General features: G+C 41.2%; 2 protein-coding genes across 3 annotated transcripts; one reads left to right on the top strand and one right to left on the bottom strand.

Annotated features, from left to right (window-relative positions):
- Positions 1–1,979: 1,979 nt before the first annotated feature.
- khnyn (KH and NYN domain containing) lies at positions 1,980–12,786 on the bottom strand. Of its 2 annotated transcripts, none has more exons than XM_084344549.1 (10): positions 12,239–12,786; positions 11,522–11,554; positions 10,243–10,492; positions 9,705–9,839; positions 6,009–7,810; positions 5,659–5,789; positions 5,087–5,183; positions 4,411–4,518; positions 4,111–4,212; positions 1,980–4,026 (listed from the first exon to the last, which is right to left on the bottom strand). In XM_084344549.1, exons 3-10 carry the CDS (start codon positions 10,453–10,455, stop codon positions 3,654–3,656), a joined length of 2,961 nt encoding a protein of 986 aa, XP_084200675.1. In that variant the 5' UTR covers positions 10,456–10,492; positions 11,522–11,554; positions 12,239–12,786; the 3' UTR covers positions 1,980–3,653. The 2 variants fall into 2 exon arrangements, with proteins under 2 accessions (XP_084200675.1, XP_084200674.1); XM_084344548.1 differs by having other exon boundaries at positions 12,583–12,786.
- Positions 12,787–15,849: 3,063 nt separating this feature from the next.
- Positions 15,850–26,730, top strand: ripk3 (receptor-interacting serine-threonine kinase 3). The gene is given in 15 exon segments (XM_084344557.1): positions 15,850–16,025; positions 16,446–16,521; positions 16,900–17,063; positions 17,147–17,315; positions 17,466–17,621; positions 18,572–18,720; positions 19,096–19,145; positions 20,947–21,108; positions 21,279–21,361; positions 21,468–21,534; positions 22,122–22,183; positions 22,713–22,764; positions 22,882–23,078; positions 24,017–24,198; positions 24,200–26,730. Coding segments are annotated over 13 exon segments (1,542 nt in total). The 5' UTR covers positions 15,850–16,025; positions 16,446–16,521; positions 16,900–16,905; the 3' UTR covers positions 24,255–26,730.
- Positions 26,731–26,750: the final 20 nt, after the last annotated feature.

The following is a 26,750-nucleotide window of genomic DNA, read 5'->3' as shown; positions in this document are numbered from 1 at the left end:
GTTGCCTGCCTGTACTTCACCATTATAGTACAGTACAGTATGCAAATATGTTAAACTGGTGGCTACAAAGACAGAGCAGACCTACAATCACCACCCACTGCTGCTCACTTTAATTTAAACTCCTGCAGAGGTGACTCAGAAGTCACCAGACGTGCTGGATATAATTTACTGGGCTGGTCCATTGAGCCTCCTCTCAAGATTCCCTCTGTCTTGCTCAGGATGTTCTCAAAATAGACGCGCGGTCTATTTTCACTATTGTTTACAACTGACCTAACTGGTTTAATATGCATCTATTCTCGGAAAGAGGCCACTTAAACCTCCTGTGTGAAGTCAAAAAAAGAAAGCAGTCGTCCTACATTATGGCTCGATCACTATTTTCCTGTGTAAATAAAACAAATGTATGTACAGTGGATAAACTGTGTGATCGTTTTTTTATGTGCTGTGGATAAATAAACGGCAGGAAACGGAAGAAGACAAAGGAATGACGGAAAATACGACAAACAGAAGGACAGATGCAGCTGCTTCGGTTTCCTCCACTGCCTTTGTTTCTCCGCCGTTTAGGAGAAAACCTCACCTGAGAGGAATCCTCCTCCAGGCTACCTGTAGTGCCATCTCATTCGAGTTGTTTATGTTGGATTAGGTTGGTCTTTACTAAGTGTTTCTGATGGCAATCAATACAAGAGGCTCGCTGAGTGAATATACTGCAGACATCCGGCTGTCCAATAGTGTGGGAGTACATGAAGACTTAAAATGTTGGATTGTGTTCTTCATTTCTTCAATGAAATAGTTTACAAACCAATCAATCAATCAGTTATCAATAATAATAATCTCGTTAATTATTTAATATATGACAGTCGTACAGTCACAGAGGCCATTCTTCTGCATTAAGTACATTTATTTAATACTTTAAAGCTGCTTTAAAGAACTTTAATTTCTGTTGATTCTGGCGGCCCCTGTGGTCAAAAGTGGTATGAGCACCACTGCCTTGTGTCGTAAAAAGATCTTGATCATGTGCTTTTGTTTTGGTTGTTATTATTCTCTTTTAAACAGATCTGTTTAGCGATTAGTTGATGTATCTGTTTCTGGCTATGACAGATTAATAACTGTAATGTAACGATGGTGAAACAAAGTTTGTTTTAGTAACATTACCGTTCATTCACCCATGTTACATTTAATCCTACAGCTAACATATTTGTTTGTTGAGCTAAAGCTAAAGTTATCAACATCGCCTCGTGATGTTGTGTCGTCATAATAATAAGCCAACAATCAAAATAATAATCAGCCAGTTGTCCTGCTGCCATCTGGCAAGAGATACAGCAGCTTCTTTCCTAACTGTATAGAAATAGACAATATTCTTGCTGATGGTCTTTTTTTGCTTATGTAGGTCATAAAGAGGCCTAACCAGCTAAAAGTTCCTTGTAGTACATTTAAGTGCATTATACTGATTATACAAACATGCTTTTTCATTGTATTACTTCCACTTGCAGTATTTTTAGTGTGGTATGACTACTTGTCCTTATTTAAAGGATCTGAATACTTCCTCCACCACTGCTAACACATAGACATGAAAACTGGCTGTAATATCTCAAATCACTGCAGACAACTTTTAACATGAAACTGAGGCTAAAGCTGTTAGCAGAGCGCAGAAACAGGAAGTAAAACATGGATGCATCACTCAGATTTCATTTCATAGAAGGAATTTAATTCGTAGCATCGTCCCCTGCATCAGTCACTCTAAACAGTGGTGAAGTGCGACCTCTGGTGGAAAGTTTTGTGAATAGTTTCAACAGAATCTCACTGTCTATATGTGAACATGTAGTTAGGACTTCGATTATGTAGCGTTGACTTCCCTTTTGTCACTTTTTACCCAGATTCATCCACATTTTTGTTGTTTGACCTTTAAAATCACCAAATGAATTTAATGGGTAAATTCACCCCAAAAATGAAAACATTCAGAAACACCACCTAAACACATTGAAGACCATTTTAGATTTTTTTTTAATCATTTGAATCAAACAATACTTTAGTACAGAAACATAGGCAGACCTCTGAAAGCCATAAAATGTACATACATATAAACACTACAAATATGTTTTGAACTTTGAGAGGCTGGATTGAGGGTCCGATCTTCAATCATACATAAGGATGAAAGACTTTGTTATCATCTCTCTCAGCTCATGAAGCTCCGTTTCCTCATCCAGACACACTCTAAATGATCTTCTGCTCAACGCCACAGTCATGACAAACTCAGACCTGGTTAAAATAAGTTAAAAAATATATAAAATGGACTGCACAGAATATTGTAACGATTGATTTAGTATTATTCTAGCATGGGGAAACGACATCCGTCCCCACAGCTGGTGGTGCTTTTCTACATTTTTGACCCAAACCGTCTCATACAACAACTATCTACAACTTTATCCAGCATTACCCATGCACCTTATTGTCTGTGATAGTTTTAAAAGAACCAGGTTGAAAATGTTTTGAAGTTTAGCAGGTTTACAATTCAGAAAAAATAGATTTGTTTTGATATTGCTCTTTTTCTAAATGGCACATTTAATGAACCCTACAACAATAGTAAAAGACACGAGTGAGAATTCATTATCACGCTAACATGGCTGTACAATGAAAAACAGTGACATCAAGCAGCTAAAACACCCATAAGGAGGATGTTTGATAGCTGTCTTTACAAATTGGTGTTTTTTTTAAAATCAAACAAAAAGACGCTAAAAAAGACAAGAGTCTACAGCCATGCTAGCAGCTCAGTGAAGCAGCTAACATGCTCACAGTGCCAATGCTAACATGCTGATTTTCCATGTCTATATGTTTAGCATGCTAGCATTGGCAAAGAAAAACAATGTAAAAAAGTATTTCCCTCTTAAAAATGGAGAAGTATAAAGCAGCACTTGAGTAAAACACACTTTCCTCCACTGCTGGTAGCCTAGCAATGATCTTAGCTAAATGCTAATATCAGCATGCTATCATGCCAATGTTTAGCAAGTATGTTAACCAAGCTCACCATCTTAGTTTAATGTGTTAGCATGCTAACATTTGCTAATTAGCATGGATCACAAAGAACACCTGAGGCTGATGGGAATGTAATTAGTTCTGCAGGAATTTGGTCATAAATCAATGTGGGGATCATCAAAACATCAGGATTCATCCAGTTGGGAACATGAATGTCTTCAGAAAATGTCATGGTAATGCATCCAGCAGCCGACAGTAGGAGGCTAGCATGGCTAAAAAAACCTGTTTGGTTATCTGCTGTACGTCCATCATGTGGGACAAAAACTCATTTACCTTTATAAAAAGATTGAAGAGTTGTCAGACAAATTACAAAAGGGCAGAGCTATCCCGATTAGCATCATTAGCTGCTCTGCTGAATCAAACTTGAATTAACGGGAGATGCATGGTAGAGGGATCGTAAAAAGAAACAGCAATATATGAGACAAAGAAGATGTATTCAAATGCAGGACACCACCAATAAATTATATGTGTTTTGGACTGAACAACAAGTTGGTCCTTGTTAATGCAGATCAATGATTAGCCGGTGTGACTTCTTGTAGTTGCTTTGGTGGGAAACTCAAACCAGGGCAAAATAAAGCATAAAAAAGTCAGTATTAACCCACGGAAAACACCAAGACTTGAAGACTCTAGTCCTGCTGCTGCTCCAAGATCAGATCAGACAGCACATTAATGTCCGTCTCCGCCGGGTGGCACTGCAGCACCAGCGCCACCATGTTGTCCTGACCCGCAAAAACCTGACAGAGCTGCTCCCTCAGGCTGGCTGTTTTCTCTGCACTCCTGTCTGCACCCGGAGCAACAAACTGCCTGTGCTGGTGTCCCGCGTCCCATCCTCTCCCATGTCCTCGCCCCCTACCCCGACTCTCTCCACGTGTCGAATCCAGAGCTCCACCCAGCGTTCGGTCGCGGAAGTTCAGGACCTCAGTTTGGGAGCGGGGAGGTTTGGAGGAAGGGAAGTTGGTGGCTACGCCGGCGAAAGAGTGGTTTCCTGGGTAAGGAGTCCTGAGAAGAAAGAGAAATAATTCAGAGGAGACGACATTATAGAGTTTTTTTCTTATGACTTTCTAAATGTGTGGGTGTTAATACCTGTGCTCTGAGCGAAGGAAGTCATCCAGGTGAGGCCCTCCTCTGCCCAGCGGGTCGTCCGGCACCATGAAGTGATCCCCAACAAACGTGTACTGAAGAAGTCTGGGGCAGAAACATGGGATCATACCACTTTAAGTAGGGGGACTAGCCCTTTAAACAGACAGCCGAAGGAAGTATTCAGATCCTTCTATCAAGCACCAAAACATATTTTGCAACTCTGTCTTGCTGGTTGATATGACACATTTCTGATTCAGACTATGGAAGATGTCACATTTGAACTGATGTGTTGACTCTTTATACCTCTTTTTGATGATGTCCCTCCACACAGGAGACTCATCTGAGAGGTCTCTCAGGTTGTCGTTCGTCACAATCACGCCGTTTGACTGCTGTGCGTGCTGCAGCATAAATCTGTGGAAACGGAAAGATTTAAAACCTAAAAGTCCACAGTGGATGTCCCACTTCCATACTACAAACTGGGTATATCATGTGTTCGCACTGGAGAGGGAGAACATTAAGTATGCTCACAGTTAATGGTAAAAAAAATGCTGATAATATCCTGTATGACGATAAGTATATTTTACATGCGGGCGTGAACACAGAAATTTTACAGATGCAAGTTTGAAGATAAGGGAAACAGTATGGAGGCGATTTACAGCAGCGCCGATCAGGACTATGACTTCAGGGATAAGACATGAACGGCTTCTTTGGAAATATGGGATTTATTTAGAAGAAACCAGAGGTAACCATAAATTATGAACATCTTATTACATTTCTGCTGATAGATCCTCCTAAATCCCCTTAAATCCTCCACATCGGACCTTATACGGCTTCTAGAGTAGTACGACAGCAGAGATGAGAGTGTTTCTCATTCACTTTCACACAGATTTCACCAGCCAGTGAGTGAAACCAGTAACTTTCTTTGTTTCCACCTGCTATCACAACACAGACACTGTTATTTTAAGCAGAGGCTGTCTACCTGTCGTCGTACGAGCTGATCCTCTTGCCCTGGACCTCTCTGGAGGGAGTGTAGGAGACCAGGCCCAGCTTCTGCAGCTCGCCCAGATAGTGCTGCTCTGTGAGGCAGGAGCAAACAAAACTATGTTTAGTCTGCACTGAAGGGAAAACACACACACACTCACAAGTGCCAACATCTGATTTGTTTTTCTGTTACATGTGACTCAGAATCAAATAAAGGCAGCACACGCCCCAGCAAGCACATCAGCCTTTGTCATTTGAGAACCACACACAGTGTTTGACAAGGTGTAACTGAGGTAATGAGACTTCAAGTGTTTTTTCTGGCCATTCAACATGTTTACCAAAACGCTACAGCAGATAGCTAATCAGCTGATTAATATAGTTGGAGAAGTCACAGTCCAAAACCCCCAAAACTCTTCAATTAATATCATAAATGAAAAAGAAAGCAGCAAATTCTCACATTTAAGATGCTGGAACCAGCAAATCGGTTTTCAAAATAGCTGTAAATTAACTTTTGTATCCATCGCCTAATCGTTTAATCTACCACACTGCACGAGGAACAGGAAGTGTTACCTTTGATCTTGGGGTCGCTCTTCTGTCTCCACTGTGGCAGGAGGGCAGTGATGCGACGATGGCCTCGGTCCCAGAAGTGCTGGACGGCCAAGGCGATGCCTCGACAGGAGAAGAAGTGACCCAACCCGTGACTGTGGAAAACATGGAACAGTTTGCAAGAACAGACGTCAAATTTAAGACAATTTGTGTAGCAAATAACATGTATCACTGTTATTATTGTCCATACGTGATCGGATTGTAATGTGACGTGACAGACAGCCTAGTTTTAACATATCTCTAGATCTTTCAACAGGGAGCACATGGAGAAAACACAACCTGAAAAGAAATTATACACATTACTCCTTCCCCACCTCATGGCCACGTTGCTCCCGTCAATGATGATCTCCCTCAGCTTCGGGTCCCCGGGTTTGTCTGTTAGCTGAAGGTCAAAGGGCATCTGCAGGCCCTCCAGGAAACGCTGCTCCCCTGTCACCACCACTGAAGAGGTGGCCACGAAGCCCTGTCTTTCCCTCACTCTTGTGGGAGACGAGTCTTTCCCTGGGAAGATGGGGGGCTGAGGGGCTTGGAGTGCTTGCTTTAAGTCCGACCGGGGCTTTGGGTTTAAGACGTTGTCTTGGGTTGGATGGTTTTGTTTTGAGGCGGGTGGATTAGTCCAGTAGTTGGTTTGTCCGTATTGTTTGTTGGATTGGAAATTGTTGTGTGGAGGATCTGAGGATGAGGAGTAAGTAGGCATGGGTGGTCCTTTCACTTCTGGAAGGGCAATTTGGTGCAGAGCTTGAGACTTGGGATGCTGGTGTCGCTTTGGCTTTGAGGTGTTCATCTTATGCTGCTGGGGTTTATCAATCCAAGTAAACAAATCTGGCTCTGCAACGGGTCCAGTTCGGTTTGGCACCACTTCCCATCGTTTGTCATCTGATTCTCTCTTTTCTGCAAGTATGAATAGCTCACTTTCTCCTCGTGCTTCATCCTCTCCTGGTCCAACCTTTGGATTCTCCAGCACCACATCATCCATCTCTCTCGGTCCCTCCCTGAAGGCGTCCGTCTCTTTGCTCCCGTCTCTCTGCAGCTCCAGGAGCAGCTGGTGAGTGGATCGATCAGGCAACATGTTGTAGACTTTGGCGACTTTCTGCTCCTTGTACCCGCAGCTGGCTGCAGCTTTCTTCACCACTCCTAAGACAAAGTCTTCCTCGTGTCCTTCCTCCATTTCCTCGGTACTACCCTCCTGTTTAAAGGGACTTTTGCTGCCTGTAGCTGCATCTCCACCTTTCTCACAAACATCTCCCACATCTCCGTTATTTCCTCCTGCTGCCATTTCCACATCTTCTCTGTGCTCCGTCTCGCAAGGTCGGTTCCTCTCGCTTTGATTAGAGGCAACACCGTCTTGATTCTTCTGGGTTTGGCGATGATGATTTGCCTGCTCCTGGTCACTGCGATCCTGCTCCTGTTGGACCACGTCCAGGATCTGCGAGGCCTCTTTGGGTCCCGTTCGTGCGAGGACTCGTTTCACGACGTCCTCCGTGTACCCCATGGCCGTGAAGAACTTCAAAAGAAGCAAAAACTGCAGCTCCTGTTCTTCCTCCACCCCTGCTGTTCCCTTTGTCACATTGGTACCTCCTGTTGCCAGCTGCTCCAGCTGCTCTTCCTCTCCCACCTCCTGCGGAGAACGGATGAGTCTTGCCTCAGCACCCTCTGCTCTCCCTCGAGCGCCTGCTGACATGGGGAAAGCCTGAAAGAAGGAGTCTTTGGTTGCAGAGTCAATCCCCAAACCTGCAGTGATCCCTTCCACCCACCGATCAGTAGTGCTGTCCCATCTACCCTCTGAATCCTCAAGCGATCGTGCCCCTGCATTTCCATCTGTCAGTGCTGGGCTGGGGTTCGATCCAAGTCCCGATTCTTTCACCAAATCCAGCAGGATTTCCTTCACCGACCCCGGTAAGACCAGTAGATCCAGGATGTGCCTGTCCTCCCAGTTCTCCACAAGAGTTTTGAAGGCCCGGCGTGAATCCAGAGACTCGCCTGTGCCTCTGTCCGCAGTCTCAGAGTACCTGGACTGTACGCCCTCGTACCTCTCCACCAGCTCTGTGATGAGAGAGTAGGCTCGCACCACCGGCTCCGTAATACCTGATATGAGGAGGGATCCTGTCGAGCCAACCTAGTTTTGCGAGAGGAAAAGAGCATGACGTTAATCTTGAGAGCAACCTAAAATGCCTCCACACAGCGTGTCTGACGTAATCCAAGTCTCCAGAAGCCCCCAGATCCCAAATTGATTTTAAAAGATGGTATTTAAACCCTCGACGGGGTGCATGCTAACACTTTTAGCATAGCACATACAGTGAAAGATTTCGGCTTAAAAAAGGTTGTAAATAACAGCTTTTCAAATCAATTTGGCATCTCGGGGCTTCTTGACACGTGCTGGACGAACTGTATGAAGCGATTTTATGTTTTTAAAAGAAAACTAACTTGAAAAATACTTGCCACCCCTAATTAATCTTCATCCTCTTAATGACAGCATTAAGTTTTAACAAAACATGTTAGCAATAGGGTAAAACTTCCCAACGCCGACATCACAGCATTATAATTATAATTATGTTACTTCATACAGGATATGGATGACACATTTTTTTGCGAGTACAGATGACAGAATGGGGATATTGACTAATAATGTGATTTCTTGTAAGAATAACAAGAATGCAATCCCAAGATACCACATTATTAGTCAATATCACTGTTGCATCATCGGGAAAAACAGTGTTCTGGACCCTATTTTCCACTGAGAACAGCTTGTTTATTCAGTTATGGGAAAAATAAATATGTCTGAGTTTGTATTTCTTCTACAAAACTACATAGCAGCCCTTTAAGCATTAAGTACAAACAGGGATGATATTTCAGAGTCGTGCGTGTATAATAGAGCAGATTTAATGGGAAGGTATGAGAGGTTAGAAATTATTACCTTGGCTCGTTCCAAGGTTCACAATTTATGCTTATGTACTGTGTAAGTTTTACTACGAGGCCACATGATGCGAATCAATATGAGGAAGCTTGTTACATAGTTCTGTAAACTCTAGCTGGTAATGAATTAGATCTGTCTTGTTTCATCTAACCCTTTAGATGCTTTTCTATACAGTGTATTTCAAAAAAGGTGTTATAGATAACACTCAGACACTAAATGTGCCTTTCAATCGCCCTCCTTCTGTCGCGTTCACGTCACAACACCTCCGTCGTTCAATTCATCGGCCCGTCAAGTGTTTGCAAGTTAGATATGTCTACATTTTAAATGTCATCAATGTGACCTTTAACCTCTGCCTCGGGGGTTTTCAAGCTTTGAGGCACGCCTCCCCAGGGGAGGGCGGACACGGAGATGCGAGGCGCATGCCGTAATCTGCGTCACAATTCGTACTCCTTCTTTGAGTCATTTCTCAGTCAAATCTGAACACAGACAAGGCTGCACGTATTTTTAGATTTAGCATGACTTATCTCTTTTGTCCACTGTGAATAAACACCAATAAATCTGCTTAGAAATCATAGATTAAAGATACTCCCCCTTGTGACTACAGAACCTGCCTGAGAATTATGACGTTTTTAAGTTTTTGTCAAGATCAAAGTCTCCCAGTGACAGTTGTCTGCACAGCCAGGTGTAGACTGTAAACAGGAAGTGCTAGAATTTAATTCGGCTTACTTTTAAAGATGCCAGTTCGCCAAAATGTTGAGTGATATAAAGAAAGAAAGGGCTCAAGTTTGTAGCCGACAGCTAACTGACCCACAGTGTCAGCCTGGGAAATCCCCTGCTCTAGATCACGTGCTTCTGCGAGTTTTTCCAGTTTTATATAATCACGTTTCAGTATTTCATGACACATGCGAGAAAAATCTTCTCGAAGCACTACAGACTCTAAACAACTGGCTTATTTTGAATCCTCTTTGATGCGTCTCCTTCTTTATTCTGGGTCACTAAAGATGAATAAAGTTTCTGTTCTAACGTCTCTTTTTTCCCGCCTTCTCTTTACGTAAAATGTAAATGTGAAACAAAAGACCCACAATGCAACACTCACCACTATATGTGCCGAGGTGTTTCTTATCAGGCAGTCCATGAACAGCCCTCTGGCTCCGCAGAAGACACAGTGAAGGAGCTTCGGGTAGGAAACCTCCTGCTGCTCCTCCTGGTTCACAACTCCCTTCACAAACAACTGCGACAGAGAGACATTTTGTATCAGTATTGTTTTGTTGTACTATTACTGCAGTAGTGGGGAAAAATACTGTAGTAGGAGCAGACACATTAAAATGAAATATATTTAAATGTATTGCTTTGACAGAGCGACCGACACAAAAAGCAGTTGCAGTTCAGTTTTAAGTCATCTGCGTTCATGAGTCAGCCAGTCATGTGTTAGCAGGTCGACCACATGTACACATATACTGAAACTCCACCATGACTTATCAATCAACGTTTAAAACCCTCGATGAGTCATTTCCCAGGAACACGGCCTCTTATCTGAGTGCACTGTAGACTAACACTGGCGGTAATGACAACAACAAAATCAAGTCTCACAAACCGGCTCACGATCAGGACTCAACAAAGCGATCGCGGCTTACTTTGGCGGCTTTCACGCCGCTGCTCCGCCCTTGCAGTTTGAGCCAGATCTGCCCGTTGTTGCCCTGAGACAAATCATCCGCCCCGATGCCGAACGCCACGCCAAAAATGCGCTCCACGGTGCCGTGCAGCGTGGTCAGAGAGCCACGCAGCATCCCGGCACACGCGAACTCATCCACCACCTCCGGTTCGCCATCGCTTCTCTCGTCGTCCATCCCTTGTCCTTAAATCGGTGTCATAGAGTTGAACATACTGCAAAAAAAAAACACAATTCAGGAAACAAATCTTTAAACACAACTGATCCCCATGAAACAAGTAGCATAAAACAGTTTCAGGCTCCAGAGGAAGTGACCTGATAAATTTCCTCCAGTGATGTCGCTCAGTGTCTCCACTGTGGGTTACGTAGGCGCCGGGTTTTTACGAAGGAAGAAGAAAGCGTGGAATAAAACAAGTGATATCTCTGATTCTGCTGTTTCGATTTAATCTGTTAATCATTTTCTTGGTTAACCGATTATTTGTTTGGTCATTTGTTTTGTCCGCAATCCAAAGATGTTTGGTTTACTGTCATCAAGGAGTAAAGAAACCCAGAAAATTCACATTTAAGAAGCTAAAATCAGATAATTTTGACTTTTTTCCCTTCAAAACATACTCAAATATATTAATCAATCATCAGAATGGTTGGCGACTAATTCAATGGTTGAAAACAAATCGGTTAATCGTACTGCAGTTCTTCTCTGCAATGCTGATGTCGTAGCTTTAATGTTTATTGTTTATTGTATTGCAAACAATGTTGTCCATGAGGGAACATAGACTCCATGGAAGAGCCTAAACTAAGTTTATTTACAATAATAACAATAATACTTTTATTCAAATAGCCTCTTTCAGTGAAGTTTGGGAGTTTTTTTTTACAGTAAAAACATGTATTAATAGCAAATAGGACTCAAAACTTGATATGAAAAAGATGAAAAAGTAAAATAAAAATAAAAATGAACACAATCTGTTAAGGTGACCGACCTCTGGCCTACTTTACTTGAGCATTTCCATTTTCTGCCACTTTATAGACCCACTTTACTACTTTTTCGACACATATATTGTACATTTTACTCACAACACCGCCGTTGTTCAGATCATCTTCCCTCACAAGTGGTTGCCAGTTCGTTGGAGCTAACGTTGCTAACTCTAGCTTGCAAACATGAGGAACACAAACTAGCAGCTACCGCGACTCTGAACACAGAGATGATACACATGATAACAACAACGTTACACAACTGACTGACAAACCTTGTTAGAAGCAGGAAGCCATCATCAGAATTCCTACACAGAGAAAAACAAAACATCAGTTAGTAACCGACATTTACATCAGTGTACATTCACAATCATGTTATCAACATGACCTTTAAATTACTTCCTTTCAGTGCATCAGAGCCAGAGCACCATATTGTAAACAGTTATAAAATAAGTTCAATAACAATAATAATTTAAAAGATTTTTTTTAAAAAAGATGCTGATGATCGAATACATTTTGAATATCGAATCCGACAATCTTTATATACCTGTAAATATATGTATAATATACTTTTACTGTGATACTTCAGTACATTTAATAACCAGAAACTCAACTTTGATACTTTAGTTAAATTAACATCAGATACTTTTATATACACTACTCACATTTACCCATATATGGGTATATACAGTATATGCATGTGCATGGATATGCAAAATAAAAGTCAAATGTGAATAAAAGTCAGATATATCACAGTGAAACACTGAATTATCCTGATATCCCTTACTTATTTGGACTAGTGCACACCGTGTGAGGGAGTTACACGTTTATTAGAGTAATATTCCCGCACGATATCTTTACTTTTACTCATATATATGTCTCTTGGGTACTTTCTACATCCCCAGTAGGGTGTAAAGTACAATAATCCCTCTTTTAAGTGAAGTGTAAAGCAGCATAACATGGAAATATTCCAGTAAAGTACAAACACATACCGCTTCGTACCTGATGAGCCAACTCCACCATGTAAACAAGGCTGTCTCTTCGTTAATATAAACACTAATATATCTGTAACTTCTCTTTTGTTCAACAACAACAGCCACAACTAAAAATCTGCTTTAAAACGGCGTCAGAAAGCGTCAAAATATGGCGCATTATCGGACAATTTTGGCAGCTGTGCGCGTATTGTGAAACACTTTTCTCAATATAAACGCGCCGATGGACGCGTTTCTGACCACGACGGACCAGGAAGCGGACAATCCGCTCGACGGGACGCGATAAAACACGTAAAAATCATTTCAAGCGTTAAAATGTGACATTTCCGAGCGGGGTTTCTTACGTGAGCTCGAGTCGCCGTGCGCCTTTCTTGAAGTTTCGTTTCCAGCAGCAGGGGAGGCGCCTCGGGCTTCCGCAATCATAAAACGACAACATGTATCGGGTCCAGAGTTCAACAACACATGCACGTAAAGTGACACAAAATGACCCGAAAATCCAGCTCGTGGGCGGTCGACCGTCCCCGCTGCCTCTGCGGCGGATGAGGAAGTCTGCTCGGAAACCCCGAAGACAAAACCGAAACTAAAGGAAAAACACACACAGGCGGGGCGGACACTTCATGCACCCACCCTGAAAATATCATTTTAATAAGCAAACACACTCACGATCAGCCTCAATTCACACTGACAGCTGTTAGAAAGTTGATTCCCGGTGCATTTATTAAACATTAATTATTATTTTTGTTATACATAATAAGATATAGACGTTTATATTATGGGATATGGTTTTTTACATTTATATTTAAAACTGTAATGTTGACTTTGTGTCAGTCAGACAGCAGATAGAGGGGATTTCCACTGACGTCAGCAGCGGAGTTTTTTTGTGTGTTAACTCTTGGTTGACACACAGACAGACAGGCTTCACAGAGGAGGCTGTCTGGATGTCCCCCACACTTCACATCTGTTTACAATAAGGTTTCAAAACCTCCATCTTTGTTTTTTTAGAGACTTAAAGGAGTCTTTTTGTGACAAAGACAGGAAGAGTGATGTTACATCCTCCTGCTGCTGCTCTGCTTCCTGTGTTTGTTGGGGGGTAAAATGACATTAATGGACAAAATAGGACTTTTAAAGTACATGTCAGGCAATTAAACATTAATAAGGTGCACCATCGTGAACATGTATTCATCCGCAGCTGAAAATAGTCCCCAGAAATTAGCTGATTATCCTTATTTAATTAACAATTATTAAAAAACTACAATGCCCAGCTGTTTGAGGAAATTATTTACTATTAATTATTATTTTAAATGTCATTAGGTTTATGTCTATAAGTGAAAATACATTTGGGAAAGTGGGACTATCACATTGTTGACTTCGGTCTTTTTCTTGAAATTTGGTTGACAATAAACAAAAATGTAGGCAACAAGTAGTTTTCTTTTGTGTGAAAAACTGGAAAAAAGTTTAAAAATCGATGCAGCAGGACCAGAAATATCTTCTTTTATATTCAACACATTATGCAGCCTACATTACCCACAATGCAACGTGACTCCCGCCAGTTAAATTAGAGATTTGGGCAAGAGAAAATGTGGCCTCATACTACTAGCTAGCTCTGAGGCTAGCTAACACCTGGCGCAATCTAGTTAAAAAATGCTGATGACAGTCTAAGTCTCAACGTGACTTAACAATAACAAAAGATTATGACAATAATAATATTTTACACTGTTGTCCATGCTACGCTCGCAGCTAGCAGCCAGGTATCCCTCGATTTGGGCCTAGTAGCGGCTAATGTAGCCCTGAGGTGCTAGCCTTAGCAGAGATAAGGAGTGGACTACACAGGTCCGGTTAGCTTAGCTTCTTTTCACAGGTTGTAGAAGGGGAGATTTTCTGTGTTTTTTGATTGTAAAAAGGTTTAGATGCCAAATAAATACCATGAAAGTATTAAAAAATGCTAAATCTACGAAGAAATGCGCAGTCTGCAGGCAATTTGTAGTTAAAGAGACAGGAGCGTTCAGACAGAGGGTGAATAGACCAACGAATACTATGAGAAAAATGGTGTTTTTTGAACATTAAAGCATGTAAACATTTTCTAGCAGACACCAAAAATAACCTGAATGTCCTAATGGACCTGAAAATGACTCCACAACCTCTATTTTGTCTTCGGACTGAAGCCGCAGCTTCTACATAAGCAGTGTAACTCCCCATGCAACATACTTTTAATGTGTAAAATCATTGGACTTCCCCTTTAACCTGAAGTTAGAGCGGTGATGTCATTTCAGCCCGCACACACCCGCTGATCCACTGTCATCTGACTGCCAATAAAAAACCACCCCACTCCACGGATTACACTCGTGTTCAAGCTCATATGTGTCACTTTTATTTGCAGCATAACTTTCCACTGACCCATTTTACATAATGAGTACCAGCGCAGAAGTACGGACCTACGACCTCGGTGTTAAAACATATACTTTAATTGACACCCATAAGACAGCGTCAGCAACATCTGAGCATGACATCACACTTTATGGCAGAACAGTTGTATTGTGCACCCAAAAACAAAGAGCTAAAAAAGACTGGAAAGTCTATTTTTGAGTGTTGCCAGCAGACGGCGTTGTCCTCAAAATTACTCACAGTAAATGGGTCGTTTAAATAAAATAGCTGACTAACACCTAAACCAAGATTTCCTCATGCAATATACTCAAAAATCCCTTAAACAAGGACTTCATGTATTTCAATTACATATAAAATGTTAAAAAAAAGTTACATTTCACTACAAAAAACACATAATTTAATGCAAAGTGTCTCTATCATGTGGAGTCGATGTGAATACATTCAATAACTTAATCTGTTCAAATTAAGTTAATGCAATTTTTCAAGTATTACATAATAATAATGAATAATGAAACATTGTATTAACTGTAAAGTGTTTTAGTTTATTCACATCAACTCAATTATATACTTTTCATAGAACTTAATAGAGTTACATGGAAATTTCATATGTAATGAAGTCAACTTTTAAGGGATTTTTCTGTTTTGTATATTGGATGAGGTAATCCTGGTTTGGTGTTACTCAGTTATTTTATGTAAACGACCCATTTACTGTAAACCATTTTGTAGACTGCACCCTCTGCTGGCAACACTCAAAACTAGTCCTCACAGCCTTTTCTAGGTCATTTTTGGTGTATGATTTATAATAAAAAGCTTGTTATTAGTTATTATATTAAAAAAACAACAACATTTATTAAGCTGTCGTGCTGCCTATAGTCTAAGATGAGTAATCACAGCCGTGGAGCTTGGTCACATATCATCCCTGTGTTCAGTAATTTAAAGATAATTTTAAAAAAATGACTTGAAGCAAGAAAATAAAATGTAAAACTGTGAAACCAAGTGGAGCTTAACTCATCTCACTCATCTTTAAACCACGCTCAGGCTTTACCAAAATGGAGGAATGAATGTACTTAAAGAAATCTACTAAAATTAAATCACATCTCACAAAAGACCCACAGATATATTGAAAACATTCACACAAGCAGCCGTTAAATCTGACGAGGAACAGAGTTACGTGAAACACAAAAAAACAAAACCTGTTGTCAACGCACTCTACTTGCCTGTGTTGGCTGTTGAGTCCAGAAGCAGAAGTAAAACAGAGAGATTTATTGGATGCTCGGTTTCACTTCTGCTTTGTCTGTTTAGGCGACACAAGTGAAGGAGTCGCTGAATGAGCTGGAGGGTTTTTACACTCTTTTATCCCGGACGGCTCGGTTGAGCGATGACGAAGAAGAGTGTATCCCTGAAGGTGAGTCGTTCCCCTGTTTTGAATAATCACCTTGATATTCCCATTTCGTCTGGGGATGCTTTTTCTGCCTTTAAGCTTGTGTTATCTCTTGATTTATATGTTTAAGTAGTGTGAATGTGTTGGCTGAGACAGGCTTGAACTTGAAAGCTAAAATTTAAAGTACAAAAGAGTTGAATCTGATGAGAAAGTGAACATTATAAGCTTCATAAAGGTGATAAACATGCCAGGACTGTTCCTCGCTGACTCTGGACTCTAGACTGGTTGTTAAATGTGTTAAATTAAAAAACTAGGGCACATTTTTTTAAGATGAAACCTTAGAAAAGAGACCCAAGCTCCCCCAGGAGACACTTTTGTTCATTTCAAGAGTCAAGAGTCATGAAAACTATGATATTAACACCTGAAACTTCCTGTTTGAATCAGTGTGACTTCTAGGAGCGGGAGATGAGCTGCAGACAGGACTTTTAAACCTCGAGTTGAAGAAGAAAAGGCAAAGAATGTGAGTATTTTGTTTTAAAAATGAAATATATTTGGGCTTTTAGATTACACGAGCAGCGTAGGCTCTGAGAAGGTTTGATTCTTGATTCATTCTCTCTGTTTTTTGATTATGGCGATGTTATTTATAGGCCTGCTCGCATCTCTAGCCTCAAATATCGAGATGCTTAGATATATCACTGAAGACCCTCCCTCTTCTGTAAGACGAGAGCAGCAACTTTATTTCTTCATCTACAAGGGATTGCTTCAAATATTGCCACCCAAAGACATCATACTTATTGTACCTGCCCTCAGGAACGTCTTACGCTTTACGTAAAGGAAAAGTACCCCTAAATAGTGCCCCTTTCGACCTCTAACTGACATGCGTAACTCCCTCCTCCAGTGAACTATGGCACTGTCCAGCTGTGTAGTTCCTGTGCTGATCGAAGACTCCAGCCTGACGAACTGGGAGGTGATTGGCTCCGGGGGTTTTGGACAAATCTATAAAGCCAGACATCAAAAGTGGTGCTGCGATGTGGCAATTAAACTGCTCCATCACGACGACGGGTAAGTGGCTACAAAGAGCGTTTTTGTTCGCTGCGATCAAAAAGCGGTTGTGAATCACTAACGGTGCAGATGAACACACACAGGACCAGCGCATCTTTGCTCCGTGAGATCGACATGATGCGTCAAGGGAGCAGCCCGCACGTTATTCAGGTCCGCGGGGTCTTCAAGGGTCGACCGCCCTGCTCCGGCCCGTCGACACAGCTCGGTCTGGTCATGGAGTTGATGGAGAGAGGATCGTTGGCCTCCTTACAGGTGAAACTTCAGAACAAAAAAAAATTATAAATTCAACGGTTTTGGCTCCTAAAAACAAGATGGCGACGGCCTTAATGCCGAACCAATGGGTGATGTATTTGTTGCATCTGTATCTGTAACTATGGATGTAATCTTACATTTTTCTATCAGAAGACCTTATGTGGACCTCCACCTTGGCCGCTGGTCTTCAGACTGGCTCACCAAGTGGCTCTGGGCATAAACTTCCTCCACAGTCTGTACCCTGCCCTGCTCCACCTGGACCTGAAGCCCAGCAACGTGCTGCTGGACTCCGATCTCAATGCCAAGGTGAGTTCAAGGCCTACAGGTTGAAGGCCAGGCCTGCTGCACACTGACTTTATATCCTTTGAGTCGACTTTATCGACACTGAATAGGGGCTGACTTGTTTCTTATTGCAAATTCACATTTCTGCATGACTTTGTCCTAATTATTTGTCAGATAAAAGTTCTGGTTCTAGTTTTGGTTTAGTCTTCTCCTTTATATCCTCTAAATATCTTTAACCTGTTACTATTCCTGGAAATATGAATGTGAAGGGTTTGTATTTCCTTATCTAAACTAATTTTGTGCATATAAAACATTCAAGAACAAGAACCTAGGTGGAAAAACAGCCGATGCAACAACAACTTACATTATTTCCATGTTGAGGCCTTTAAAAGCTGATATAAACTATATATTACTGGATTTGAAATCCCATTGGCTACGTGATACATCAATCATCCAGAGGCTGGTGTGTAAGTGGCTCAGGAGGGAGGGTAAAGAAGAGAGAGTGGGTCTACATGATCACTCATTGGCTGTGGTAGGCTCTAGGACGGGCATAGGCGCTCATATCTAACTTCATAGCTACACGGTGGAAGCTCGACCAATCGTTTAGCTCTAATCCAAACCGTATCCTTAGACTAAAAAAGTTCATATCATCTTTAGATATGAGAAAAAATACTTCTCTGAATCTAGTTGCATGCTTCAGTTTCAGTTCAGTATTTCTGAGTGGTCGGGTTTCTTTTAGGTGTTCTGACTTCTTTCCACATTCAAGTTAATTGTCATTCGGTGACTCTTGTTTACTTACGCTTGTGAATGTAAATGTGAGTGATTATCTATGAGTGTGTTTTAACAGCACCACGACCCCCGAAAATACATCACAGACATTCTTGCCATCGCCATCACTGACCGTTCTCTCTCTTCCTCTGACTGCTTCCTTTCTCTCGCTGATATTTCTCTTCTCATTTCCTTTTTCTTTCCAGCTTACAGATTTTGGTCTTGCCCGGTTTTACCACAGCGTGACACGGGGTTCCAGGAAAGACAGTGAAGAGGAAGGAGGGACGATTAGCTACATGCCTCCGGAGGCGTTTAACGTATCGTACAGCCCCACTCGAGCCTCTGACATCTACAGGTACGACAGCGCTGAGCCATCGCTTGACGTCGCATATATTTACAGTACAATACATATTAACGGTGACTAATTTTAGCAATGACAACGGAGTAATCATTGTGCAATTAAACACTTATGCAGTCTTGTGATACACATGTTCAGTCCTGGCAGGAAGTCAAAATATCATGAGATCTCTGGGCAGTGTTCAGTCAAAGCATTTACTGTAAGTGATCAAACCTCCAGGCACTCAGGAGGCTTCCTTGTCTGATAAACTGCACCCAAAACCCTGCGCACTCCGAATATTTTGGCTCTGACTGACATGAGTCAGCTGACAAATTAAAACAAACGCTAGCCAAGTACTAAACCCCGACATGTAACTCCCTGTCTCTGTTTCAGTTTTGGTATACTCTTATGGTCCATTGTCACGGGGAAACATCCGTACGCAAGTAAGTGACTATGTTGTCTTTTTGTCCCCTTTCTCTGTTTCACGCTGCCTTTCCAACCCTTCAGAAGAATAAATGCTAGCATCGTATGTTTAATTTGTACATTTCACATTCAATTTTAAATGACAGAACAACGCTGTGGCTAAGGTCTGGTTAGGTTTAGGCACAAAAACCACTTGGTTAGAGTTAGGGAAAGATCACGTTTTGGCTTAAAATATCTGGTAATGTCAAACACAACTGGAAAATGTCTGCACAAAGTTCTGCCATCTTGTCAGAAATATCTAATTTTGTTGGCCTAAAGGTGGCTGCAATAATGGCCATCTAATTAAAATCATTTGGTTTTGTTGACTCAAAGATGGCTGGAAAAAGTCTGACGTCTTGTAAAAAAATATCCTGTTTTGCTGCCATAGAGCTGGTTTCTGAGTCCCGTCATGTTATTGAAATTATCCAGTCATCCAGATCATGGTACGGACACACCCACACAGGTTTTAAAGCCTGCAGCTCTCCTCCAGCAAGACAGCTGCAATAAGTCCCAAACATCAGTTGTGTTGACTAAAAGGTGTTGGAAACAATCCCGACATCTCATTAAAACTATCCAGTTTTGTTGACTCAAGGATGCTGCGCAAAGTCACAATGACTCGTTCAAAATGTCCGGTTTAGTTGCCCCAAAGACAGCCGCAAACTGTCTTGACCCGTCGCCAAAATAACCCAGTTGAAGTGGTCTCGAACAGCCATGCCACCAGCGCCCACGCCTCTTCCTGATATGACAGTCAGCTCTTATACATGTGATCTAAAAGTTATATTTTTGGTATAGAAACGTTGATATAATACATATGAAATACAAAATTTAATGCATGCAGACACGTGCGATGGCATCATCTTATTCTGGCACCTGTGTTGGCCTTTCTCAGCCTCAAAACATCTTCTTTCTTTCTCTCTCTTTTGTTTTTTCTTATTCGAGTGAGTCTATTTTTTCCATTATGATGCATGGTGCATGAATGTCAGGAATTAATTTGTGTGGCCACACCTACCTGATGTTTGTCTTCTTGGCTCTGAACTGAGAGATGTGTTTGCACAGGTGACCCTTGGCTTAGTGAAGGCTGGAATGTAAACTGAGTAGTACCTTCAGTCAGAGATGGAAACAACCTGCCTGCTGCTTCAGAAAGGAGTTGATTAGGTTGTGAGACTGAACTGAAACTGAAGCGTTTCGCTCCATAAAGTCAAAACAAGTGGTGAAAGACTCGAAAATGATCTTCAGAGCTGAGATCTGTAGAGTTCAGTGAAAATGGTCTCATCATGTCGTCATTAACCTGCTCTTATTCCTGGAAGTTTATGTAATTTAATCCAAATACCCCTAAGCAAATCTAACCTGAAGTTAATTCAAAACTGTTGTTGAACCATTTTGAGTACAGGCATGCTCTGTAGTTTTATTTTTACATGGTCCAAGTTCAAATGTAATGACGATATCACTGAAAATGAACACTTAACACTTGTTTTATAAGGAAATATCCAGGTCTCTGGCAAAAAAATGTCACTTTATGACCTCAAAATACCCCTGTTAGGTGAAAAAACAGTTTATTCAAGGAACAAAATGCATAAAACTACATAAACTTCCAAGTTTAGGCCTTTAAAAACTGATTTGAAATCTCATTAAGATTGAGAGAGGAGAAAGAAAAGAGTCTCGGTCACTTGTCTACACAATCACTCATTGGCTGTTGTAGGCTCTAGGGCGGCGTAGAAGCTCATATCTGTTTAATTTAATTTTGACGCCACTCTGACGCTCTCTTGAATCCATCCTCTGTAGATGCGATGACCACCATGGTGAAATTTCGCATCCCGCTGGGAGACCGTCCGTCGCTTGAAGAGATCAGGAGTCAGGCTGCGGGGCTTGCAGGGCTGACCGGGGTGATGAACCTCATGGAGAGATGCTGGGAGACAAAACCCGACAAAAGGCCCTCATCACACGGTGAGAAAACTGATTAAATTCATAAATGTGTCAACAACTATCAAATGGATTTCCATGAAATTTGGCGCAGGCGTTCATGTTCCCATGACGATAAATTGTAATAACTTTTCAGGAAAATACAAATAAATGAAAGTGAAACCGCTAATGTTAAATCTTCATGTTATTTTCAGAGTGCACAACTGAGACAGAAGAACTGTATAAGATGCACAAACATGGGATCATCGACGCGGTCCACCAAGTGCTGAAGAAACTGGTGAGGAACAAATCTCTTCACAAACGCTCGGGAAAATTTTGACATGATGCAGCAAGTATTTTTTGCACGTCACTGCCTGACTCGCTCTTTCCCTTCCTCTTTCCAGGACAAACAGGAAGAAGAAAGTTTAACGGAGCAAGTTCAGAGGGTTCAAATCACTCAAGCTGACTCGGGTCTGTTTTATATTAAATCTGTTTCCCACTTTTAAAGATGTGAAAATGAAGATGTGAAATATGCCTATTTCTTTCTTGTTAATGTTATAAGAAGATAGAAAGCAATCATAGATCTCTTTTTCCAATATGAAGCTACAACCAGGACACACTTAGCTTAGCATAAAAACTGGAAAGCGGGGAAAAAGTTAGCCTGACTCTACCCAAAGTTATAAAATCTCCCTTCAGGCACATTTGAACTCATTAATTAACATGTTATACCTAATTTGCTTAAACCGGCAAACTGTTTCCCGCTGTTTCCCGCTGTTTCCAGTTGCAGTGCTAAGCTAACCCAATCCTGGCTGTAGCTAACCCTCCAAAAGAAATTTCTCAAAATGTTGAATTATTTAACTCTTGTTTTTGGGCGTTTTAAGTTTGCAGCCAAATTTACTTTATTTTAAACTGAGAAAAACAAGAATAAAATGCTTATTAGCACGGAAAGGCCTATTTATTAGCTTTTAGGCTAACTTGAGCCAAGATTAATTGATGAAATACTGTTTCACTGTATTCACAAAGTTGAATTTTGTCTTTTTTGTTTTTTGTTGTTGCAGTGAGTAGAGGAGTTAACGCTGTGAACTGTGATAATGTGCCGACGGGGCGACCGCCAGTTCAGGTGAGTTCAGACAATTCAGCCTCTAATAGAGAAACACTCACTTCTTGTCTTTAACACTCAGGAATTAGCTTTCAAGACAAGTTCAAAAACAATATCTAGCTATGAGTAATGGAGAAAATACACACTAACATCATCCTTTGGTCTCTTTCTTAGCACAGTGTTGATGAAATTTGTGACTCACAATGTGGTCTGTGACACACTGTCTCTTTCTTTGCCACAAATTGGTCAATGCCGTGGTGTTTGTGCACCGCACATGTTATTTTCTTCTTGTGGAAATATTACATGCATCACTTCCTGGTGGCCAAGGGGAATTTTCAAAGAAAAAAGTGAACACAGCAAAAATGCAACTTGATGAAGTGCATAAAGTTTGGATCAAGGTTGGGCAATCGGTGACAGAACGGAGATATTAATATAACCGAGATTATGAGTTTTTTGTAAAACCGACACCAGCGGGAGTTATCGTATCACCTAGGCCACTGTGATCTCACAAACAACCAACAGACAGACCTTTTACTTCCTTTTGTTGCAGGAAATGGCTGGCGGTTTGGTTACGAATCAAGGAGACAAAGCAAGAGTGAGAGGTAAGAAGGAAGTTGAAGCTGCATAGAAACCACTAAAGCAGCAGCAGTGGGGAACTTTTGCTTCTACGTCACAAACCAGACAAACATACCGACTATCATGCATCTTCCCCCTCGCAGATCTGCCTTCACCTCACCCCACACGTGGGTGGGATGTTGACCTGAGACGCTCATTGGTGGACAATAAAGTGAAAGTCTCCTCTGTGCACCCCATTCAGTCCTCGCCATCGTTTCCCTCAACGGGGACGTCACTTCAAAGCAGGACAGGCAAAACATCCCAGCAGGCTTTTAGGCCAGACCTGATGCCACAGTATCAAGTATGTTTTACTAATAGTGCTCAAAAATCCTCTGTTTTAGCTCCTGTCTCTTCTTCAAAGGCTGCAGGGGGTAAACTCATGCTGTCATGTGGGCGGCGTCGGTTGGGATTTAAGCCTAGAAACAACTTGTACTTTTAATCCTCAGTCTACGCTACTTCCTCAATAGTGATCAGATCATCGTGAGCCAGCAAGTTCCTTTGTTTGGCATCCACACCGACGTCACAGACAAGTTTTCTCTTCTGTTCTGGTCACGTCCACTGTCACCTGCTCCAACTGCCGACACTCAAATAGACCTCAAGGGATTTTGTAGACGTCCCAGTTGTTGATTTGAGTTGATTACTAAATTTAAATGGAGGATGGGTCTCGGTCCAGAAGAGACCCCACTGACCTTTGGTTAATTTTGTGTGATACGGTGTTGAATCAATCCCTCATGAATCATAATAAAACATTTTTAAAAATCAAGCATATTTAGGTGGCTGGTATCTATGAGTGAGTACAATAAAGAGTCTGTTGGAGATATTCTTGTCACTTATATAATTTTAATTATAATAACTGTTTCATAACTTAACAAAACAAGCTTTTTAACGATGTCAGCTCTCTCATTTTAATCTGAAGTTTTACAAACCATAAAAATCAGGTGATTAATGGAGAATATAACCAGTATATAAAACCATAATAACAAATAATAATTATTGTTAAAAATTAGCTCCACATCAAGCAACTACAACAGTAAAATCCTGCTTTCACATTAATGCATGAGTTATAATAATGTAATGATAAAATATAAAACAAGAAATGTATAACAGTCACAGGGGACGTATTTTTAATTGAGTACTTTTACTTTTCATACTTTATTTTCCTGATTATTCTTGCATGTGTAGTCTTTATATCATCTTGGATAAATCTTCTAACTGTTTTTCTCTCTTTTTATTTAACAGCTGCAGCGTCAGTGTTCCAGCCCCGACACCTTACCCTACCAGCATCGACCTGCTGCGCATGGAGTCCACATCCACCTGAGCAATGTGACTGGATTTCAGCACGGCAACAACAACATCATGCACATCTTCGCCGCAGACCCCTCGGAGAGGAGACGCCACCCAACAGCACCACCCAGCGTCAGCCTCCCGCCACCGCACTCAGGAAGCAGATGGGAGCCGGAGAGGAGGAGTTGACTGAGTTCACACTGAGTTTCTTTAATTTTCGATCACAGTTCCCCTTGCTTCGACCGGCTTTTCTTGCACAACAGGAAGGTCGTGTTTCGAAAGAGAAGCTCCCTGCATTATTATTATTTTTTTAATCATTTCAGTTTTGGCTTTTCAAATCTGGACAGGATTCAGATATTGTTTCAGGCTTCATAATTTTTTTTTTTTTAACAGTATTTATTCGTCTTCTGTTTTTAAGAACATTTTTAAAAACCAGTGAGCAAAAAAAAAAAAAACTTCACACCTCCCTTTTGCCCTGTCAGCAGTATAAATATGAGCCAATGCTGGTCATATGGTTTTGCTTTCTCACCAACTGTGGTCAACAAATATTCACAGTTGCGGTGCCAGCTCGCCATCAGGTGCCAAAAAATCGCCTTAAAAACAGACTGACTATTAATCAGAACAGGTTGATTATACTGTATTCACTAATAGTTTTTATTAGGCGTAGATGCCAGGTGCACCTATAAAAAGCAATAACTCTTGACATATATTATGCTCATAAAACACATCCAGTTTCTCATACAGCAGCACTCTCTGTCTGAAACGCTCTGTTTTAGCTCCTGTCTCTTTAAGAAACCCCTTCCTGAACACCCAGTCTGCTCTGATTGGTCAGCTCACACACGCCTGACCCAGCACGGCTAACACCAAGAGTGACAAACTAGCCGCGAGACATAAATTATGCAAACGTGTGGCACCGTGACGTAGTGTGATGTCACAAAGTCACGGAATTAAAGGCGGGACTACTGACGAGGCGTTCAGGAGCCACGTCTTCTGCGGGAGAGCGGAGCTTTTGTTTGTGCGGACTTTGAACTGGATCGTCAAAATATGCGGTGTTTACTCATTGCATTAAATGTGCAGTATGTAATTTGTGCTTGGGGTCTCTCAGTCCAGACAAAACAAAAAAAAGTAAGCAGCGTGGAATCATGGGAGTTATTTTCACGTTTCACGTATGTTCAGTCGTGTTTGTTGTGTTCTGGATTTGAACACTGTTGGAAACCTTTCAGATAATGCGAGTACACAACTCAACAAAGGTTGAGTTGTTTTCTTATGTTTAATTAATTTCTTTGTATCCTTTTGTACGTACATCTTTACAATCTCAGGAAGAAAATGCTCACACTCGGATAGCTTTTTTACACATTTTATAAACTTGGTTTTTAAATGTCCATATTTGAGAGGAATTTTCGAAAAACATCAAACACATGGTTGAATTTTAGCAGAAGTGTGTATCCAATGATGCACCTGACATGCAGTTTTGTGGCTGATGTAATGATGCCGCCATTAAACATTGGCATCTTGAGGATTTCACGCAGTAGAAGCATGATGTAGCTTCAATGAAGTGTTGGTACGAGCATGAAAGGACTATTTATGTGTTTTTCGTTTTTTTTTACTTTATGCAAAAGTAATTGCTTTATCTTAAAAGATAAGATGAGATAATGCCTGGGCGTTATGCTGTTGGTAGGACAAAGAAAAAAGACAATTATGAAGAGCCTGGAAAAATGTGATGGTCTTTTTTCACTGCTTTCTGATGCTTTACAGTCCAAATGTTTATGTGATAACGCGATTAAATAAAGCGGTAATGAAAACAATCTATAGATTATTTTTTTTCAAACTATGCACTATGAAAACACTCACATCCCTACTGCTGGGGAAGCCTTTGCTTTTTTTAAAACATGTTTTAACTACAGTCCCTAAATTCCCTTTGTTCCCCCCCAGTTTTATTTCGGTGACATGTTTAGTGCCATGTGGTGTTTGTCATCTGTGTGGGTGGTAACTTTTCTTGGGTTGTCTGTAGGTGGCACTCCTGTTTTTGTGTTCAGCTCTGGTGTCTTTTATCAACATCCATGTCTCCTTTTACTCTTTGACAAATAACTGCTGTTGCTGCTGAGATAAATCATCACCTCCAGTTTACGTGGAGACATATAAATACAAATAAATGTTTTAATTTTGTTCTGGAAACAGAGTCTTCCCATTGTTTTGTACTCCAGACACGAACCTCCAAAGTGCTAACACAGGCCTCTGCTGTGCACCAGGCGTTGAGACTAATCGGTTGTGACGGTCCAGTGTGAACTCTGCGGGCTTCTGGCACCGGATCCCTTCCTTCACTGCCAGTCCTCCATCTGCCACCGGATCCACTGCAGGGAGACGCACGGTCGCTGTGCGTCAACGGGGCCGACAAAACTCACACAAGGACATATGTATAATTATGTTTTTTCTATTAGAGCTGCAATTTTGATGCTTGAAATATGTCTACACATGATGCTGCATGTGAGTTTCAGTGGCTGAGCTTGGACATGTTTTTTTTTTTTTTGTCAAAATCATGAACGTATCATACAACTTTTGGGGCACACGGCAGGGATGCACGCTATTTTCAGAACAACCATCTGTCTGCTGCATCAAGTGATTTATAGAGCAGTATGTAAAGTATAGTGGTTTGGATGCTGTAATAGTTAGCTATGATAATCTAATAAGA

The sequence above is a fragment of the Pagrus pagrus genome (assembly GCF_965226575.1).
Source record: "Pagrus pagrus genome assembly, chromosome: 22".
Taxonomy (NCBI): Eukaryota; Metazoa; Chordata; class Actinopteri; order Spariformes; family Sparidae; genus Pagrus; species Pagrus pagrus.
Note: the sequence above shows the minus strand (reverse complement) of the source record. Positions and strands in the feature narration are given on the sequence as shown.